Raw genomic sequence first — 22,692 nt, 5'->3', positions numbered from 1 at the left:
TGTATGTTGTGAGTAAAGAAATGTCTTATGAAATATGAAAGTAATATGAAAGATGAAAGTTTTGGGTAACAAAACCATTTTGTGTTTTTGAATTTATTCTTTGCATACAAACTAAATCTAAACCATTAATGTTCATTTAAAGAAGTAGCATGCATCACAAACACTGTATTTTGTAATTAGTGAAATTAAGGGCTCTTTAAGGATGTTCGTTGGTGTAGGTCATTTTGAGCCATTTTTGTCAGATTTTCGGACTCCTTTGATATTATCCATTTCATAGCATGTTTTGCTATAGGCAAGAAACATGGTGATAAAACATTGGATAGGCAAGAGACATGGTGATATCAATTTATATCCTTAATATTCCTTCTTTAACAATGTAAACACTAAATCTGTGACCTACACTATGAGATAACAATTTGATAACTTGCAATAAAATTGTGATAACGAGTGTAAAGGTATGACATCATAGGTAGGTACATATACACAAAGCAACATAATTGCTATCGGGTGTCCACAAAGGAAGATAATCAAACTTAATTTTTTTTGTCTGTTTAGTGTACTGTACGTGAGGGTCGTACTCAAAGCGGTCACTCACAGTTCTAGGTCTCCATTGACTATCAGTTACATTCACATTTTCAGTCAAGAATGGTTGTCCTCAGATAACAAACAATACTAATCGTATGTATTGTAAATTTCTATCTGTCGGTTTCAAGGAGTAACCTCTCATCAGCAGCATTAACATCAAATGAATATGAAGATCTAAATCCAAATTATAATTGTATACAAGAAGTACTAAAAGCCCAAATTTTATAGAAGCTATCACCAAGAGTAATACAAGGAATGAAGCCTAAGTGGTTTCCTTATTTTGAAATTTACGGTAAATTTTGATAAATATGATAAATAAAATCTGATATAATTCGTGGTCAGACAAGTCTGACTACTTGATTGGTGAATAAATTTAGTACCAAAGCATATTTGATATTAAAAGGACGAATATTCAATGACCAAATAAAAGTCAATATTTTCGATGAGCAATAACTTTTCTGGATAAACAAGTGAATAAACCTCTAATTATTTCAAAAAATATAAATTACCAAATGATTCAAATTACATAAAATACATATTCATTCTAGTTGATTTATACAAGTTCATTTGCAATAACTGTAATAACTGCAGTTCCCTATGCTGCTTTCGTAATCTTAGCATAAAATCATGCAACACAAGTAATATTTTCCCTGATAATAATGTCACGACATCTTACTTTATAATCGTAATTTACTGCTTCAGAGGAATGTCCGATACAACTGTCACTGTACACAACATGGGAGTCGATGTTTGTCTTTTTTAAAACTTATATTGGAACAGTTCGAACATTTTTTAAAAATCATCTTTTAAAATAGTGAAATATCTTACAACATTCGTTTTTTAATACTCGGATTCGCTGCTTTTATTTTAAGTTATTGAAAAACTTTCTTTCCTTCAAATGCCTCATATAATATGTACAGAAATGTGTTCTCGTTTAGCTAGTTGGTGTATAAATCTAAAATTGGCGAACATGAATAAATCATTCCTTAAACTTAAAGCAACCGATTTAAGTTAGTAAACATACCGTCTTTTCATGTTGATTTTGATGTCCCTCAACATTATCTCTCACAAGATATCACATTCCTCCACTTGACATCCTACTTCCTGATGCATTCTGCTTTATTATTCTGATTCCCGGTTACCTATGAATCTTGTCAACCTTTAATCTTTAAGCGATAAGTAAATTATGCGTGTGTGTGTTAGTATTTTTTTCCGAAAATAAGTTGTCTCCGACTCGCATAGTGCATTATTTTACATTTGCGACTTAAAACACAAGGAAAATATAAGTACATATTCTCAATGATGGCAGCAACATTTTTTGTGTTTATACTCCTGTTTATCGTCGTATGTGATTCTAAAACCAAAGAGGACTGGAAGTCCCGGGTAATTTATCAGGTAAGAGTTCATGTGTAACAAATTGGGCGTCTTCGATCCATCATGTACACATGGATAACATGTTGAATGTTCATGCATCTTAAGTCAGGATACAAGATATTCAACACACACACACACACACACACACACACACACACACACACACACACACACACACACACACATTAAATTGAAGTCTATAAATGTTAAAAAATCATTTAAGTCAGTTACACTAATATTGGCATTACAGCAATAGACAGTACTATTTTAGTAAAGTTGATCAAAATTGAAGTCTTCATTTCAAAAAAGTTCTACGATAATCTTCGTGTATGACCTGATCGCCTAATATGAAATGACTGTTTTACAAAAAGAACGGCGACTTTCAACTGTCAGGATTGTCCTCCCTGCTCGCCGGATTTAACTTTAATCGAATGGTACGATGGGTTTATTGCAATAAGCAGGAGCTGCTTACCGTCGTGGAGCACCCGATTTAACATCGTTTTTATTGGTTTTCGTGCTTATTTAGTTCCTTGGTATTGCAAGGTTTGGTGTTACCAATATTGTCTAAACTAAGGATGTTCACTAACAATGTGTGCCATTATGTATTACTACTAATTCAATAGAACGCTTCTTGTTTGTGTGTCTTTTGACGAAATATATTTAAAGGATATCAGCCACATCATCCGATCTGAATACAAACCTTCCTTACATTGCGTTTTTGTTTCTTAAGATATACAACGAGAATAGATATAGTGAATTTGTCAAAGAGGCAACAACCCCACCAGGATGAAAATGTCAGCCCAAGGCCACCCATTGGCCTTCAATGGACGACGAGGAAACCAACACAGCCATAGAGTGGTTTACATTGCCCATTTGCGCCATAAACAACCCCCCATTCCCCATAGAGAATCCCCATTTTCTATTGAAAAATCACAATTATTCATAGAATCTCATTGTAGTTATCTTAATTGTTTAAATTTGGTACTTTGAAGTCTTCGTCATTTAAACTATTGTCGGAAATAAAACTATATATATAATTACATGTGATACTATCTAAGCCAATCTCAACATTAAAAATCCCGATTCCCAAGAGATACTATCTAAGCCACTCTCATCATTAAAAATCTCGATTCCCTGATCTGCTTCCCCATGTACAAAGCAAAGTTTCCCCATGTAATTGCTGCAAGAACACGTTCAAGGAGCGCATTCTAATATGACATCACGCTATATGTTGAGCGCACTCACGTGACTGACCCATTTAAATGTAATCAATATTGAGTATATTTTTATACAAAGTAAGATGATCCCACCGCGACAGGCTTGATAATGTTATATGGACTTTCCATTTGACTATTGCTCATAATTTATCAGTTCGGTAATGTTATTACCCTTCATCAATTGTGATGACGCCATTATCAAGAGCAAAAATGTCATTTATTCCTTTGTCGATAATTTATTGGTAAAATATGGAAAATATATTTTAGATTCGGAATACTGCTGAGAAATATCTTAAAACGAAAATTAAAAAAAAATTATCCCGCACTATTTTATTTTTGATGATTTATTTGAGATACAATCCATTCTAATGTATCACAAGTTTCAACATTGAACGCAGTTATGTAAGAGATTCGCAGTTACTACAGTGTGTTGTCATTGTCTTGATGAAAAATGACGATGACGATCACAATCACCTGATGGTCACATTAGATGACGTGCATACTAAAAAAATGATATGCTGTTCAAAGACTTGTATTCGATTGATTTCGTCTGTAATGATGATAGAGTAATCAAGGGAACCAAAAGAATGCATTCAGGGACAAAACCAGACCTGGAAACAGACACAACAGGGAACATAAACAAAACAATACATACAAAGTAACAAAAGTAAATGAGCAACTCTGATTCCACTCAAAAATGGGAGTATGGACTAAGTGCATCGGTAGGGTAAGCGTCCGTTTCTATTCAAGAAACACCCTCCGAGATGCTCATAAAAAGTTATGTCCGGGGTAGACGTAAGAGGAAAGGAAAACTATGACACCTTGAACACGTTGAACAAATGAGTTTTTATGGTGTAGATGGAAACACCATAACGATCCCCGAGTTTATGATGACTACCATAAAACTTCTTTAATGATGACTTCAATCTTGTAGCAACATAACCTATTTCATGAGCTTAATTGTAAGAAGTCTAGCGCGATACAAAAAGTCTGCGTAGTTTCGGCAAGCTCTGCTATAACGAGTTGTGATATGAAAATCCCATACGCAGGTGCTGAAGGATGTTGTCACAGATGAAACGAAAGTTGACAATACGTCATCGCGTTTGTCGTATAGTTTGGTCAATAGTTTTCCTTTGCCCTCGATCTCTATGGTCAATATATGAGGCTGACCTCACGTCTGTAGTATCCTTTATCTCAAGTTCTTATGGAGAGATGCGATGTATCAAATCCCAAAAACTAGGATCGTTTAACGATAATACGTCATCTATAGAGCGGATTCCCAGATGCTCATTTATTTGCGTTGCTTTATAAGTGTTATTTTATTTTCTTTGTTGTCCCCGTCTGGACTTTGTCCCAGGATTAAATTCTTTTGATTTCTGCTAGAATCGTGATTCCGTTGATACTTTTTCACCTTATCTTGATATTACAAGATTCTTGCATATCTAAGGGCATTAAACGTCAGAAAATGTTCAGAGCTTGAAAGGATGTATATTTCATAAGTAAACCGGGTCGTTCTTCCGGTTGTTATTTGAATCTGAATTTCCCTTTTTTCTCTACTGGTTTTCTCGATGTTTTATTTATTTATTTTTTTGTTTTTTCTGCCTCAACCTTCAATGCTTAATATTTGTTCCATGACTCCCTGAACTTCAAACCGCTGTTATTTTAGTTGTCGAGATTTTACATACATTGTCATATCTGTTCTTACTTGGAGTATTCAAGGCAATCAATATTTGAGCGGTGATCAAAATAATATATTCCAATTATAAGGGATAGGGGAAATAGTTTCACACAACACAGAACAAGGAATTGCCAAAATAACATGTACAAAGAAACAAAAGTAAATGTGCAACCCGTGCTCCACTAAAAACTTGAAGTATGAACCAGGTGCGCCCGTAGGGTAAGCATCTTCTACTTTATAAAGAAAACCCTACCGAGTTGCTCAAAAAACAACTCATGTGTTTATAACCTGTTTACATATCCTGTTTGTTTTTTGTTTTTGTTTTTGTTTTGTTTTTTGTTTTATTGATTATTTTTAGTCTTAGCTCCACATTAGTCTAAAAGGAAATATGTATTTATAAATCATGGCACATTTGGTTTTTTTTTTTTTTTTGGTTTTAGATACTGACTGACAGATTTGCGTCAAACGACCCAAATATTCAACCTTGTAATGACCTTCGGAGTTACTGTGGGGGTAACTTTAAAGGTATTTTTGAACAACTTGATTACATAACTGGAATAGGTAAGTAACAAACCTGCAAAATACACATTTGGGTTGAAGAAGGGCAATTATGATTAAAAATCTCTCATTTTTGTCTTAAATATTGTATTTCAGAAACAAACACATAGTCAAAATCTTTGCAAGGTTTCAGATGCATACTTTTTAAAATTTCCATATAAACAGTTTAGTTTTGTAGTATACTTTGATAACAAGAGACATGTGTGCACGTTAAACATATTCGATGATCGACTTCTTCTCTGTGTAAACAAATAGTGTCTTTCTTGTAGCTAAATCGGTAGCCACTGCTACTCTGCCAGGCACGCCGTGTTTCTGGGAACAGAGTGATGTTTTGTTGGTTCGGAGTCAGAATAATGTGTCCGAGTGGGGTGGTATGCAAATCTGCGGGCTGTTGCTTCTGTGAGCTATTACAATAAAGATCCAGTTCAGTGTGTCGGACAGTATAGAACAGATTCTGTTCGATTTGTAAAAGTTCTCGTCCTGAAATGCATGAAATATCTACCATATAGGACGTTAAACTTTAATCAATCGATAGATCAGTCAATCTTGTAGCTAACTACACTGTTTTGCTGATGAGAGGTCACTCCTTAAAACATATTTACAACATAGTGAAATCTGAAATATCTATATGACTGGTATTTTTGTATTTAGACACCACTGGGTCGATATCGGTGTTTATGGTCCCCGAGAGTATATTTTAACTGAAATTTGCAATATCACAAAATTCAAAACCCAAATAACACAGATGTCCTTCCTTGTATAGCAAATAATAAATCTTATCGGTGCTTGATTTTGATAACTACAGAAGTTTTATGGTCGTCATCATGAACTCGTGGATCATCAAGTTGTATCTATCTGAACCATGAAAACTGATTTGTTCAACGAGTCATTGTTTTCCTTTTTCCTCTTTCGTATATTCTAGACTCGGCAACTCGGTGGGTGTTTTTCAAAGAAGCGACGTTTACCCTACCGGTGCACCTGATACATGCTGCCAGTTTTTAATGGAGTCCAAGTTGCTCATTTACTGTTGTTACTTTGTAAGTATTATTTAAGTTATTTTATGTTATTTGTTGTGTGTGTCTGTTTTCCATTTCTGGTCTTTGTCCCTTGATTACATTATTTTAATTTCCACTAATTCCCTTGATTACTCTTTCGATACATTTGGTTTTGAGCACGTCTTGTATTCAATTGTTTGTTCAATATATATCTTCCAGTTGATAGATTTTGTTCTACTGCTGCTGGTAAGTGGTTACTCCTTTAAACACGTTTACAGTATACCGATATTTGCAATATTTATACGATATTTTTGAATTTTGTACTAAGTCTGTGTTACTCTAGCAAATGAAATACTTGAAAGTAAATTGTTTTTTCGTTCGAACTGTAAATTAAATTAATCGTACGATAACTTTATAAAATTACATTTGTTTACATTGTTCAGTGTTCTATACGGCTATATTTATTGGCAGCAAATAATTTGCATCGCTAACATATGGTGTCAGAGCAAACCAATCGATATACCGTCTGTTTTATCTGTAATGCTGACCTTACAGAAAGTTTGAATAAAAAGTTGAAAGAGTAATCAAGGGAACCAGATTATAGCGGTAATCAAAAGAATGTAATCCAGGGACAAAGACCAGACATGGAAAACAGACATACACAACAAAGAACATAAAGTAACTAAAATCATACATACAAAGTAACAAAAGCAAATGAGCAACTCGGACTCCACTAAAAACTGGGAGCATGGACCAGGTGCACCGGTAGGGTAAGCGTCCTCTGCTTTTCTAGAAACACCCTCCGAGTTGCTCATAAAAAAGTCAAGTCCGGGGTAGACAAACGAGGAAAGGAAAACTATGACTCGTTGAATAAATCAGTTTTCATGGTGCAGATGGATACACCATAACGATCCGCGAGTTCATGATGACGACCATAAAACTTCTGAAGTGATGACTTCAATCTTTTAGCAACATAACCTTGTTCCAGAAGCCTATTTGTTAGAGTTCTAGAGCGATACAAAAAGTCTGCGTAGTTTCGGCAAGCTCTGGCATAACGTACGAGTTGTGATATGAACACTCCATACGCAGGTGCTGAAGGGATGTTGCCACAAATGAAAGGAAAGTTGACGATTCAAGCTGAATGAAAAGGCATCACGTTTGTCGTAAAGTTTGCTCAATAGTTTTCCTTTACCATCGATTTCTAAGTGTAGGTCAAGATATGAGGCTGACTTCACAGTGTCTGTGGTATCCTTTATCTCAATTTCTTTTGAGTTGTAGTTTTATTAGTATATGAGATTTAGAAATATTTCATTATTAGCTGTGTAAAGAGCAATTTTAAATACAGAATTTGACGTAAGTAGCACAAATCTTGTCAGATTGAGTAGTCTACTTTATACATATCAATATTTCTACTAAAAATGGGAAAAAGTAATCAAGGGAACCCAGATTCTACCGGAAATCAAAATAATGTAATCTAGGGACAAAGGCCATACAGGGAAAACACATAAAAAACAAAGAACATAAAATAACCAAAATAATGCGTATAAAACAAAATAAAGAAAACAGAAAATGAACTCGGACTCCACTTTAAACCACTTATCACAGCAGGATGCTGATCAGAACGTATGACATTGTGTCTAAAGACATTATCATGTCAGAGCTAATTGGATCCCTTCCTGCTTATCAGTCAAGTATTAATCTTTATTTACTTTGGAGATTTTAAGGATGAATCAATTGATGTCAAATCAATAATCATGTGTAAAAAATGCTAATTGTAAATCACATATACGGCAACTAAAATGCCAACCCTTTTCATATATCACTAATTATAAAAAGTAGATCGATAAGGGCCGCACATCTGAACTTAAAGTACCCCCTCCCCCTCGTGCGTATGACAGGTAAAAAGTGAAAAGAAAAACAACGAGATATATCTGAGAAATCGCTTCATCGGTGGCGGCATAGAATACATTTAAACTATCACCCGTCATGAAGTAATATAACCCTATCTTCTTACTTTCTTTCCTATCACATAGGGGCCAATGCAATCTGGATATCTCCAATAATTGAAAACACGCCGAAAGGTTACCATGGATATTGGGCTAAAGATATATATACAATCAACCAACACTTTGGAACTGAAGACGATTTTAAACTCTTGATATCAGAATGCCATAAAAGGGACGTCTGGGTGATGGTTGACGTGTAAGTTGAACTATGCAGGCAAGGTTATACACATGCAACTGAAAGTATTGCACTTGAAAATCAAATGTTTCTCGATGCACATGTAAAACATGTGTTAATTGCATGGTAAATTTAGTGTGTTCAAAATATAATTTGATATGTTAATTTCAACTCAGTCATGCATGATCAAAGCATGTAATAAGAATATTGTTTTGTTTATTATCCCATGTAAATAATGTGTGAATTGTGTGAAGCATGTATTAATCACGGTAATGCCACGGTAAAATATTGCTCGATTAATATCTAGGTCATATGTAACAACTGTCAAAAACAAAAGAGTTGTGCAAATAAATTGGTAGAAACATGGCTCCCTATTTCGATATCCATTTTGAATATAATGCCATCACCATTTTACACCATTACGTGACGGTATCACCTAATGTTCCATTAATGTCCTATTCTTTTTTTATTTGGTATTTCTAATATAACAAATGTTTAAGGATGTTTGTTGCTCATATTCAACGATATGTGTCATATTTTCGGAATCCTCTGGTTTTATGCATTTTTATAGCATAATTTTTGCCACGAGCCCCCACTTCTATCAAAGTTTATTTAACACATCTGAAAATGTGTTTTTAGGAGTTTTTTTTTAATGAATTCCTTGTTATTTTCTTAATAGATAAAACCTACTTCGACAAAACCTACCGAAAATCAAGAGAAAACCTTTTCCCGCCATGACTTCAAATCCTTATATTAAAAAACCGAGCGCAATGACCCATTTTTTAACTTACATTGTTCTAGCATGGAAGGTCTCAAAAGCTTTCACAACCCAAAATCCGTATCATTCTGTTAAAGAGTAGCAAGCATTCTTAAACTATTATTCATGATCATTTCAAATTGAATTTTCAAATAAAACATTACTTATTTAAAACATATGTTAGCAGACAATACAGAAATGATTTGCAAGTGTAATAGCATAATGACAATTATTTTTATTAGATCTGTTATACTTCCTTAAGCACTAATCTAATTGTCTCTTACGTATTTTAGTTGTAAAAGAATGGCTGAAATTTTTGGCTGATAAGTTGTCAAACGTTTACAAGTTTTGATATAAAACTTTCTCATCGTATTCAATTAACTTTCAATCAACTATTTATATATATTATATTTAGCCTGCGCTCATATTTTACTGTTAGATTGTCTATTGATATTTGTTTTAGTAAGGCTCTGAGCTCGAGTCGTTTGTCATCTATTTAAGTAGCATACCAGCTAAGAATCATTCAAACTGTGATAAATGGTTAGAAAGCCTACATATGTTTTTTTTTAAATTTTAATATTTTATTTAAAAAGCAGAAAGTATTATGTGACTGTTCGTAGAAATCTTAGGAATTTAAAAATTGTATAAAATGCACTATACAATTCAAAACTAAGGGAAATAACTCTGTAAATGACAATAAATTCAATAGAACTGTTGGGTTTTCCATGTGGATTATCTCATAAGGTTAAACAGATTGGAACGATTACAGATTACAGATCTCATCATATAGACATATAAAGCAACTTAAAAAACAAAAATATGTAACCTTTTTTGTGTGTATCACATATTACAGAATTTGCATGATTTTTACGAAGACTGATACTTAACTAATTATTTGTTTAGTATTTTGTCTCAATAAATACCAATCATATAAATATAACAAAATTATGTGTCCTGTATACGATTGTGTCAAAGAAGAATTGAAAATAAATACATAAGAAAATTACAATCAATTTGTACTCAAGAAGTATTCAAAACCAAAAAATATCGAAAAAGATAGTCAAATATAGTACCGAGAAGTTATATTATGTGCAATGCAAGGAATGAAGCCTCAGTGTTTTAAGGGGACTAAATTTCGCGATACTGCAATTTTCGTTTTATGATATAATCTGGGTCAGATATGTCTAAAACACGTGCTCATTATACCGAAATTTGCAATGTTCATCTGATTTGTAATTTTTTCCTCTGGATTGTTGAAAATATTTTCTTCAAATCAAAAACATCGCTCAAGAGTCATATATATTCATACATTTACTTCTTGTTTTTAGAAAACTAAGTATTTTAAAAGTATTTTAAACAATAAAAACTTGAAAAAGTTACTATTAGGTTAAAATGATGCACTAAATAGACGTCATTTGGTCAAAACGGTATTACCCTAAAAGTGTAGAAACTGCCATGAATATTAAACAGTTCCATTACAATTTAGTGTGGCTAATCACATGGGATACAACGATGGTTGTTTCTGGGACATCAATTGCAACATATCACAACTCACCAACTTCACTGGATTCACCCCTTTCAATATGGCCGAACACTACCATAGCCACTGCGAAATTACCAACTTCCGAAATCAAACTGAGGTTAGTATGCTATGTTATATTTTGTCTTTTGTTGCATATTAAATAAAAAGATCCCAGTCACCACGATACTGTAAATCTAAATTGTCAAAAAACTTGGTCAGACAAAAAAAAAAGACAACAACAACAAACATTTAACAACGAAAAACAGAAAGAGAACAAGCTAGAGATAAGAAAAAATGCCATTTATTCTTTAAAACAACTATGTCTTATTTTAATTCTTATTACCACTTGTATGTTCACATTTTCAGTGTTATTACTAACTTATAACTTCTATAAATATACTGTAAGGTCATTGTTTGCTTCTGTTATAGGTTGAGCTGTGTCGTCTTGCAAAACTTCCCGATTTAAACCAAACAAATAAATACGTCAGGTCGACGTTGCTGACATGGATAAAGCATCTGACAGAAAAATATGACATCGATGGTTATAGAATAGATACAGCGGTTGAGGTGACGGTTTATATTCGATAGAAATAAAAGTGAAAATATATTTTACAGAAAATCTCAATATAAGAACTACAATGAACATCATTTTGGGAACATTGTGTTATTATAATTTAATGCAAACATTGAGCAAAAATGCGAGAATGATAGACTGAGCCCCCGTTTCTTTGAAGACCAATTTAATCCTTTTTTAAATTTCTAATGAAATAATAAACGTTCAAGTGGAAAAGAGAGCATCTTTTGGTCTAAACCAAAGTAAAAGTTTATGACTCGATCATAAAGAAAATGACAAATTTTACATACAACAAAAATGCAGCAGTCTATTAAGACCATTTGACCTGAGACTTTGATGATTTATTTTTAAGGAACGTTTTGTTTCTTTGAGGTTTTTTTTTTTGGTCTTCTTTGTTTTTTTTTTTATTTTTCTTGTTTTGTTTTGTTTTGTTTTTGTTTTTTTAAATGTTTTTCTGGTTTGTAGGTTCCAAAAGATTTTTGGGCAGAATTCCAACTAGCTTCTGGTGCATTCTGTCTTGGTGAAGCAAACAATGGAGACAACATGACTTACCTGTCTCAGTACCAGGGTCCACTCGATTCAGTCCTCAATTTTCCTCTCTTTAAATCTATTACAAGGGTGTTTACCAAGAATGCTTCAATGGTGGATTTGAATACCACCATTGCGGAAGAGGTACCGTTCCATAGTTTTCTCCTTCCTACTGATCGAGTTGTTTACAAAAGGCAATCTGAAATTAAGTATACGAAAATGGCGTTAATATAAGTCTTTATAAATACATCTTGAGGCAGAATGATTTGTGGCGTATTTGGGTAAAAATCACAGTTAAATTACAAAGCGTGTGTGTAAGATCGTACATACATGAGTTGAAGAGAAGATTATTATATTTATGAATAGAACTGTAACTAAGAAAATAACAACTTGGCGGGTGTTTATAGAAAACGCCTGAGCAGAGGACGCTGTCCATGCTCTCAGTTTTTAGTGGAGTTAGAGTTTCTCATTTACTTTTATTGGTTTGTACGTATTATTTTGGTTATTTAATGTTCTTTGTTGTGTGTGTCTGTTTTCTGGTCTTTGTCCCTGGATTACATTCTTTTGATTTCTGCAAGAATCTTGGTTCCCTTGATTACTCTTTTGTTTGGATGCATCACATCCCATTCATCACATCTCATACACTTTAAAATATCGCAAATGCGTTCCTTTCGTAACCAAGTAGTGTTTTCTCTCTTAAAACATTTATCAACATTTTTACCTTGTAAAGCCTGATGAATTTAGTGTTCATAACACGGTCTTTTTGATAAGCTTATTTTATTCTTCATTTTCAGCGTCAGCTTTATCTAGATGTAACCGTCCTAGGAAGTTTTGTTGACAACCATGATTTTCCGAGATTTCTACATTTAACACCGCAAACTTCACTACTTATGAATGCTTTAACCTATGTCCTTCTTGGACAGGTAAGCCATTCTAAGGGTGGATTAGGATTAGAATAAATAAAATTATCCGGACTCTCACATAGTCCTTCCCTAAAAAACCTCTGTATTTTTCTTACATTTATCTGGGTAACTTAGACGTTGTATTTAATAGCGCATGAGCTAAGAAATAAAAACTTCTAAAAAACGATTTGCATGATAAGACGTAACCTCAAACAAGATTTAATAAGTACCAATATTAAAGGTAAAAATTATAGAGAAAATATGATTATAGTGAAAACAACAACGCAAAACAAATGATCAGGCAAAGCACATTTCGTAAAACATATGAGAAACCAAAAAGTGCACACAGAAAAAATAACAAAACATACTAACTTTATAGATTAAAGAATAATCAGGAGAACTCAGATTCAAGCGGAAATCAGAAGAATGTAATTCAGGCAAAAGACCAGACATTGAAAACTGATACACACAACAAAAAACATAAGACCAGGTGCACCGGTAGGATAAGCGTCCACTGCTTTTCTAGAAACACACGCCCAGCTGCTCACAAAAATTTAAGTCCGGTATAGACGAACGAGAAATGGAAAACTATGACACTTTGAACAAATCAGTTTGTTTTCATGGTGCGGATGGATACACCATAACGGTCCACGAGTTCATGATGACAATCATATAACATCTGGAGTGATGAGTGAACAAATCAGAACAGAAAACAAGCCTCATGGGTTTAATGACTGAATCAAGACCATGTTCATCTACAAATGGCTATATAACTATACATCTTCTAATTACTGAAAATGTCTGCCGACTGTTTTTGGCGAATAAGTTGAAGTTTCCAAACAATAATTTGTGCTTCATTAGAACTATAATGTTCATGAAAAATATAGTTATAAGTTGGAGCCATGTTACAGAATTTCGTTTTTCCTTTCAGGGTATACCTATAATATATTATGGAACTGAGCAAGGGTTCAATGGCAGATACGATCCTGAGAACAGAGAAACATTATGGCCACACTACAGTAAAAACACAACTCTGTATCAGGTAACGACCAAAGAAACTAAGTTGGCATTTCAGGGACCGTACGCAGCCATCTTTACGGCGTGTCTAAATTATCATAATTCTTCACTTTCACCATATCAATATCACTCAACTCTCTTAATGCCATATTGACATTTTCTTTAAAAAAAAAGAACCTTTAAACAGATATTACAAAAGAACTGAAAACATTATTCTACCCCGGACTTGACCTTTTATGAGCAACTCGGCGGGTGTTTCTGGAAAGCAGAGAACGCTTACCCTACCGGTGCATCTGGTACATGCTCCCAGATTTTAGTGGAGTCCGAGTTGCTCATTTGCTTTTGTTGCTTTGTGTGTATGATTGTAGTCACTTTTTGTTCTTTGTTGTGTATGTCTGTTTTCCATGTCTGGTCATTGTCCCTGGATTGCATTATTTTGATTACCGCTAGAATCGTGGTTCCCTTGATTACTCTTTCCTAACATAACCGTTGTTTAGTATTCATGTTAATTGGTGATATTGTTTTGTTTCTCAGTTTATATCGTCGCTTACAAAGTTCAGAAGACGAAGTGCCATAGACTTTTCATCAGATGCACAAAGTGAGTTGTTTGCTGATGCCAACTTCTTCCTGTTTTCTCGTGGGAAGGCCCACCAGGTAGAATAGAATTAAGTTTCAAGAAGAGTTTGGAAATGCTGTGTGAATCTTTTTGAAAATATATACACGAACTTACTATTTGAAACATGTAAAGACTCGAATCATGCAAGCCATTATACTTGAACATATGGTTTACTGATATCAGTAAGGGCTATCTTTGAAATCTGAAATTCAGGGGACATTATCAACTAATAACGCTACAGCAGCCATTAACTGGTAATGTGACGCAAATGTTTTTGCACGTGTCAACTTAGTGTCCTTTTTCCAGGACAGTGACGAAGTACAAAAAAAACATAAATAATTCCAATCAGAAATAGAAACAACACATATAAACATAAACAGAAAAGTAGAAAAATGTGTAAAAAATGCCCCTTTATTGGAAACATCCACATTTTCTCTTTTTCTCTAGTAAAAGAAAATTATACTATGTGCATTTTCAAAACCAGCCAAGTGAACAATTAAAAGCAGAAAGGATTGTCTACATATATAGCAGTCGTCAGTAATATAATTAATGTGCAAGAAATAAATATATATATTCAGATATCATCTTTACAGGTTTTGATATTCCTAACCAACAAAGAAAACCATGAAAACGAGACCAAAACATTCGATGTCAGTTCTATAGACAATGGGACAGGTAGGTTAAAGTTAAGGCCCATTTGGTGACTCCAAAAGTTCAAACAACTCATCTACAATAAATGGTTAAGACCCAATACAGACAATTGTTAAAAACATAATAAAAATGTTTATTATTTGTATAGCAATATAATTCCCCCCATAGACAACAATGCAATGTCAGCGTGCAGTAAATTTCCATATTACACTTGTGAAAATCTGTGACGTATTCGTGACAATATTTCATTTTAACCAGGACTAACTTATATAGCCATAAAATAAAAGGGTTATTGCTTGAATACTTGGGAATATTATCCCTCGAAAAATGTATATTGCCTTCGTAAACTCGTGCTATATCAAATTCAACTCGTGTTGGTATTTCTCAGTATTTATGAAATACATGTCAACTTATAGTATACATTATTCAGTAATAAAATTATTAAAATATAACGAGAATGGACATGGTGAAGATGTCAAAGAGAGACAAACCCATAGAGATGAAAAATCACAGCTTAAGGTCACCCATGGGTCTTCGATGAACGAAAAGGAATTAAACTATCACACCCCAAGTCAGGCTGCAGCTTGGTCCAAAACAACACAATATATAAGCAGGTACAAGGAAATAATTACCGTAATTATTCCAGCAACATTAAAGTAAACTGAAAGTGAAAACGAAACGATATATACAGAGGCATTAAGAAAATTCTGATTTGGGACATGCACAAAAAATGCGGCGGGATTTAAGTACTTTGGCGTGATCACAACACTCCCCCTGTTTTAATCTGGCCACTGTGAAAAAAAAATATTATACAATTAAACACACCTAAAAATCATTTCAAAAAGGCCTGAGCCTCTCGTCGTGCCAAAACCTCTTTTTAGATATAGTGTGTTAATTTCTGTTTAAAGACCCTATGAGCAAACTAATGTTAACACCGCCCCCCCCCTCCCCCCCCAATAAAAAATGCAATCTTTAACGATTTGACAACATCATTACTATATATTTTACAAATTAACCTATTTAATGGTTTTATGAACTTGTTGGGTGAGGAGTATTGCTCTTTCAATGTTTAGTGAATAATATTACCATTAAATATAGGGTGTAGATACCTGTACGTATTAATTGTTTACCAGTACATCTGTGTTTGAGAATGAGTTTCTTGTATCGTTAGAAAAACATTGATCAAAGAAAGTTATGCAGGATATATATCTTTTGTATAGATATTGAAGTCGTCGTTGTTAAGAGCCAAAATAAGTTGTTACCATATTAATCTACAATTTGTTGTTTGGAAGGGTTTTTATGAATTATAGCCATAAATTGTGATTCATATTAATACAAAATGAAATGAGGTCCGTAATAAGTGTTACACCATTGGTCCACATGGGAATTCCTATAACTTGACGATAAACAGTATCGCCAAAGCGAACGGAAATGTTGTCTAACAGTAATCATGTCAAAAGAAGTCCAATCAACGTAGTTTTTTTTTTTTGTTTTTTGTTTTTGTTTATACTAAAAGTGATCTACAAAAATTCGAACAAATATATTCTCGTCCTGATTTATCAAAGGACTATTCGATAAGGCATGCGATTTTTTTTGTTTTATGAGATTATGTGGAAGTGTAGTGTATAGCGTAGAAAAATCAAAACTCTGAACAGATTCGAAATAATAAATTATCAAGCACTGCAAGCGACTTTTTAACACTCCAAAAATCATTATTTCCGCTATTTTCATCACCTTTGTTAAAAAATGTATAATTGATAATTTATGGTATCGAGCGTACTAGTGAGTAAAATATAAAGTATGGTTGTTAAGAAATTACTTGAAGAGGAAACAAATCTTTATTTATAAGGTGATTTGTGAAGATTGGGAAGCCATTTCATACAATATAGTGTGAACATTCATGCTACCAGGCTCAGCTTGTGAAGCGGAAGAGATAAGTTTGTGCTTGTTCACATTTTCACTTTCTGAAAATTTAGTCAGATGGAATGTAGGTGAATTCGTAATTTCTTTTTGTAGAATTTCAATATAAAATTTACGTCAAGTAATAAAAAATTTATTTGAAGCTTATCAACGGGAATTAAGACAAATTCCTTGACCAGTTCATTCAATTTGTGTTTTATTCGTGAAATACGGCTTTGATGTTTTTATTAGGAATTAAGTGTTCTCCAAAATGTTTTCTTGTCAACTATATTCATAACAGTTTTGAAAAAAGAGTCTAATGATTTGTTCTCTACTTTCTCATGTTTTATCCATTTTATACAAAACGAATGGAATGAGTCCTGGATAATGTTACGACATTTATTCCAATTGACAGTAGCTGGACGACGATACTTAGGCCCTTTTTGGAGAAATGTTTTCTCCTCTCGTAAGATTACTTCTTGTAACATTAGACAATAGGTATATTTTTTCAGAATACTGGCGTGCTATAATTAGACATAGTTATGTGTTGGCTTTTTGTAAGTAAAATAGAAGAGAGTTCGGTATTATTAAAATAAGCAGGGACAGCTTCCTGTATAACTATAGTAGACTTCCTATAGTAGAACACTCTGATTCAAAGAGAAAGTCAATTTGATACCTTTATATGGTTTGTGGTTGGAAAAGACGTGTCAACCGTATTTTTGTTATATTTATTTCCGATATTATCACGATATCTTTCATGTCTAGGAATGTTTTTAAAATGTCTTCCTCATTCAATCATCAATCTTCAAATAGATTTCATTTTCTCCTTGTCATATTTTGACTAAAATGCTGCGACATACCAATATTTTGTATCAATATGCATGATCTTTCCCACCACTGAAAAAATTAAAAAAACACAAACAAAATCCAAAAAGGAGCCAATTACATTGACAACCTGCAAGTCGTTATCCTATTTATATAATTAGTTTCACTTTAATCTATTATAGAATATCAAAATGTAAACGATCTAAATGATCGTATTCGGATACTTGATGGTATCGTTCAGATCAAATGTCACAGAGGAATGCCAAAAGTCTATCAAATTATCACTAGTCCGTCTGGTACTTCTGGTTCAAGTGGCGAAAGAATGACAGGAGTAGCGTGTCGTACACTTACCGTTATGATGCTGTTAGCGTTTGATGTTTTAGGCTGGCTTAAAGTAAAGCTATGATCTCGAATTTGTGATGATTGATTTGGGTGAACTATGACCAATGGACCAATCATTTTGAAGGAAAAATAAGTTTGCGTTTATCAAACGTTTGCCTTAATATGAAAAAAATAATGATAAAATAAAATGAAAACTACGAAACAAATTTAGTCTGAAAATTATTTCATGCAATGTGTGTTGCATCTTTAGGAGTATATGATATACCGAGAAAGAATGAATATTTCTATTTTTTTCTGTAGGTAAACTTCTTCATTTTAATCTTTTCAACAAAACCTTTAATTTCACTTAACAGACATCAAAACCTAGGTACATGGCCTGAACGTGAAAACAGATAACAAAGGTTATTTACATACAGAAAAAAAAATTATATATGTAGATAAGGAAAACTAGACAGAACACCAGAAGAAATTAAAGCAATAGTAATATGAACTCCAACAAAAAAAACCGGAAGTGACACAAAGCTTACGTAAGACTTGCGTGCATGTAAGACTCATTGGTTTGTTGAGGATTTACGAGTACGCAAGTCGTACGAGTGTTTTGTAAAACAGTGCCCCGGATAATAAAAAATCACATGTAATAATACAAACTGTATATGTGTAAACGCAAAAAAAAATTGATTTCGAACTTTGAAGGGAATGTTTCAAAGGGAAAACAACCCTACCAAACAGTAACAAAACAGGCGCGTAGCTGAGGCCAAATTGAAGTGTAGGCAAAATTACGGCAGGGCGTCTGGGGGTCGCTTAAGGCCACCAGCAGGTCCAGGGGGGCAAAGCCCCCCCCAAGCTCTGCGGAGATAGCGTTTTAGAGCATCATTTATGCCTCTCCTGGATGTATTTATCTAAAAAAAAACAAAAAACAAAAAACAAAAATTGGCAAAATTAAGTGTAGGCAAAAGCTTTTTTGCCGCCTAACGGCAGCTACGCGCCTGCAAAATATTCAAAGTAGTCCTTCAATGAGTTGTGGGAAAATTCCAACATCCGTAATCAACCTCGACAGGCCTCGGGAACCAACTATCCGGTTCTGTTCATCCTAGATATATAAAAAACAAAATTCAAACTTATGGAAGTTTAACATGAGCTATAGTTCCCAGATTTTGTACAGGCACAGAAGATGAGGCCAGTGGGTTTAACCAAATTTTATTTGGACAAACCTTCCCCGACATTTAGAAACTAATTAAAACCAACACAACACTTGCTTATAGGCGCATACTATATGCCACACAGGAATAAAAAAACTCATTGGAAGAACTATATAAGTCAGCTTTGATGAAAGAATCAACCAATATACCCGGTATATCAGACCATGAAATAGTCATTACAGATACGGACATCAAACCACATTTCAATAAAACAAATCCCCACTAAGTTTATCTCTGGTCAAAGGCAAAACAAGGATCTAGATGACCTATCAACAAGTATTACATCAGAAATACAGGATAATGAGAATGCTAATTGATAAATGGATAAAGAAAGCAAAGTCACGGTCAAACTTTCGACACTTCCAAAAAACCTGCAAAAGAGAAATTCGTTAATCAGAATGGAACTATACTAACAACGCAATAGTCAGAGGAATGAGCAAGAACAGTTCTAAACCATTCAGGAAATATGTAAAGTCAAGGAAACAGGACAATATAGGGGTCGTCCCGCTTAAAAAACAAGGCCACCTTGTCAACGACAGCAAGAAAAAAAACAGAAAAATAGTGACCATTAAAACAACTTGCATCGGTATTAATTTTACCAAAGGTACAGTACCATCAATGCTTTCAACAAATACCAAAGATCCTATCAATCAAAGAACTGACGAAGTTAGAAAATTATTACAGGACATTACTCTAAGACTTCTGGTCCAGACAACATTCCTCACAGAATGTGCGCTGAAGACCAAGCACCAATTCTAAAATCTAAGTATCTCTAACATCAGTTCCATGTAAACTCCTTGAACAAATTATCTGCCGACACATTTTAAAACATATAGAACGCCATAACGTCTTAAGTAGCTGTCTTTGTAAGAATCATGCAAAATCTGAAAAATGATACACCCAAAAAATAAGGCTACATATTTTTATTTTTGTAATTAAGTCGTTTTATGGGTCTATACTATGAAATGTGTAATTATTCATTCAAATCTGCCTGCTCTTAGGAGATAATCAACATTGAAAATCCAGTAGATTCTATTGTATTTCAGCGTCATTTACAGAGTTATCTCCCTTAATTTTGAAATCTACAGTGCATTCTATACAATTTTTATCTCCTAAGAGCACAGGTTATATGAAAAACCACATGTTAATTTCTGTTTACTATGACATTTCAAACAAAATATCAAAAATAAAAATATGTAGGCTTTTTACTCATGAATCACATTCTGCATGATCCTTAGATGGAGTGCTACTTAACATCCCTAACCCATATATTTATATCGGGTTATTCATGTAAAACTCAGCTTGCTAGAAGCCATCCATGATATGCTTCGAGACTACGATAATGGGAATCAGGTCGACATTGCGAAAGCATTCGACACTGTATCCCTAGACTACTGCAGACGATTCACAAATATGGAATTCGAGGAAACGTTCACAAATGTCTCACATCATTCCTAACAGAAAGGAAAATAAGATTACAGCTATAAGGAGAACACGCAGTGCCGGGAACAATACTCTTCTTGTGCCATATCAAACTCGAATCACAAAAGATTAAAAATCAAGAGATGAGGGATTCCTGACCGAAATGCTAAAGGACATCAAATAAACAACTTTACATACCAGACGCCAACAACCCCAGCTGATTTTTTTTTATTTCAAAGTGGTTGAGGGGCTAATAACAGCACTTCCACCGAAGCAACTAATTAAATTCCAAAGACCCAAAAGGTTAGAGCAACAAATTACATAGACTGTGTCACAACCAACATTACTAAGGACCAAGTCTGTAACAAAACACGAGCGGTAGTTGTACCACCAATCGAAACCAGACTCGTTGTTTGTACGCACCTCCTTATAGTGGACCCAGCTAGAGGGCAGTACTCAGTAGTATGCCTCGAGAAGTCTCTGGAGTTCAGAACATCACTCCTCCGCACAGACCATCCCCGTCACTCAGTAGCCCAGCAGGGTATCTGATGTACTCCTACAGATACAGTTACAGAAATCAAGACAACAAAATACTTGATTAAACTTAATTCAAAAGAAGTTAAATTACAATGTTAAAGTAGAAAATATTTACAAACTAAGAATAAACACAATTTAAAAACCAAACAAACAAAAACAAAAACAAAAGCAAGTCAAGTCAAGTAAACTTTATTTTATATTAAACAATAAACATAAGCTCTGTAGAGCTTTTAAAATCGACATAAATAAAACACAAGACAGACATATTATCTGAAGTCAACATGACATACAAATTATAAATAACATGCAAGTAATCAAGCACACACAAAAGCACTATAATAAAAGCAATGCAGACTAAATTTAAAAGCAGATGTTTCTAAGCAGATAAAAGCATTAAAATTAACATGCCAGCAAGATTATAATAATAAATTGAAAGATTTTAAGGAGATGATGTTGCATCTGTCAGTTGGGTAAGCCAAACTATTGGCAAAAGGAGCAAGAACATCCCTTCCTCTCCCACTTATTTATCAAACTTTTAAATTGATCAAGGCCCATGTCCCCTCAATTCATTTGGGAGTAAGTTCCAAAGTTTAGATGCACCATAGCTGACAGAGTACAGGCCATACCTGGTTGCGTTTACTCTTGGTATGTTCACCAAGTTTGTATACCTAAAAGAGTAAGAACTTTCTTTAACAGTTATCATATCATGTATAAGTATACAGGAGTAAGTTTGTTTATTATTTTATATACATGTATATCTAAAAATTTCAATCGTCTTACTCTTCAGGATGGCATCTTAGACTTTATCAACAACTCTTCATATGTACTTTTATCATCATTATAAATAAAGCGTAAAGCTCTTTCTTGAATCTTTTAAAACTTTTTTGTACAGCTTTCATTACAAAAATGCCAAACTAATGGACAATAGTTGAAATTTGCCAGTATAAAAGAATAATATATTGTAAGTTTGCCAAATTTACTTAGATTAATTCTTTTTAATGCATTTAATTGTTTTGATGCCTTTTTACATATATTAGAGATGTGGCTATTAAAGTTCAATTTAAAATCAAATGTTATACCAAGTAGATTTACCTCATCCTCACTTAGGATATCATTACCATCTAGATTAAATATAATGTTCTCTTTTTGAGTCTTATTGCCAATCGCTAATGATATTATCTTATGATAATCTGAGAAGCAAAAGAGATAGAGAAAGATTTTACATCACCAGTCCACTTCCTCTTCTAATTATATAAATCCATATTTCACTCTATTTTTTAGGTTTAGAAGATTGATAAAAAATCCATGCCACG

General features: G+C 33.6%; 1 protein-coding gene and 2 long non-coding RNA genes across 9 annotated transcripts; 1 reads left to right on the top strand and 2 right to left on the bottom strand.

Moving 5' to 3' along the window:
- Nucleotides 1–331: 331 nt before the first annotated feature.
- On the bottom strand, nucleotides 332–1,739 carry LOC148606153 (uncharacterized). Its single transcript, XR_015915541.1, has 2 exons — nucleotides 1,610–1,739; nucleotides 332–759 (listed from the first exon to the last, which is right to left on the bottom strand). It is a non-coding gene; the product is annotated as an uncharacterized LOC148606153 (long non-coding RNA).
- Nucleotides 1,740–1,775: 36 nt separating this feature from the next.
- Nucleotides 1,776–18,427, top strand: LOC148606152 (uncharacterized). 6 transcript variants are annotated; one of them, XM_088547012.1, is made up of 11 exons: nucleotides 1,776–1,980; nucleotides 5,295–5,379; nucleotides 8,441–8,609; nucleotides 10,832–10,985; nucleotides 11,297–11,434; nucleotides 11,907–12,113; nucleotides 12,764–12,892; nucleotides 13,803–13,913; nucleotides 14,423–14,542; nucleotides 15,098–15,179; nucleotides 18,062–18,427. In XM_088547012.1, the coding sequence occupies exons 1-11, from the start codon at nucleotides 1,885–1,887 to the stop codon at nucleotides 18,283–18,285; spliced, it is 1,515 nt and encodes a 504-aa protein (XP_088403138.1). In that variant the 5' UTR covers nucleotides 1,776–1,884; the 3' UTR covers nucleotides 18,286–18,427. The 6 variants fall into 6 exon arrangements, with proteins under 6 accessions (XP_088403138.1, XP_088403137.1, XP_088403140.1 ...); XM_088547011.1 differs by having other exon boundaries at nucleotides 5,295–5,415; XM_088547015.1 differs by lacking the exon at nucleotides 1,776–1,980 and adding an exon at nucleotides 5,682–5,811 and having other exon boundaries at nucleotides 5,295–5,415.
- LOC148606151 (uncharacterized) lies at nucleotides 12,036–22,686 on the bottom strand. 2 transcript variants are annotated; one of them, XR_015915543.1, is made up of 4 exons: nucleotides 22,603–22,686; nucleotides 22,006–22,047; nucleotides 21,266–21,398; nucleotides 12,036–12,168 (listed from the first exon to the last, which is right to left on the bottom strand). It is a non-coding gene; the product is annotated as an uncharacterized LOC148606151 (long non-coding RNA). The 2 variants fall into 2 exon arrangements; XR_015915542.1 differs by having other exon boundaries at nucleotides 22,472–22,678.
- Between the last annotated feature and the right edge of the window lie 6 nt (nucleotides 22,687–22,692).

The sequence above is a fragment of the Perna viridis genome, chromosome 9 (genome assembly GCF_037379345.1).
Source record: "Perna viridis isolate PV_CMFRI_1.1 ecotype Kerala chromosome 9, ASM3737934v1, whole genome shotgun sequence".
In the NCBI taxonomy this organism is placed as follows: Eukaryota; Metazoa; Mollusca; class Bivalvia; order Mytilida; family Mytilidae; genus Perna; species Perna viridis.
This window is presented reverse-complemented; position numbering and strand designations above follow the sequence as displayed.

Excerpts from the sequence above, each read along its gene's own strand:
- LOC148606152 (XM_088547011.1), top strand. The coding sequence starts at position 1,885 with ATGATGGCAGCAACATTTTTTGTGTTTATACTCCTGTTTATCGTCGTA. Across the intron at positions 5,416-8,440 it reads TGATTACATAACTGGAATAG|GGGCCAATGCAATCTGGATA; the intron begins GTAAGTAACAAA and ends CCTATCACATAG. Across the intron at positions 13,914-14,422 it reads AAAACACAACTCTGTATCAG|TTTATATCGTCGCTTACAAA; the intron begins GTAACGACCAAA and ends TTTGTTTCTCAG.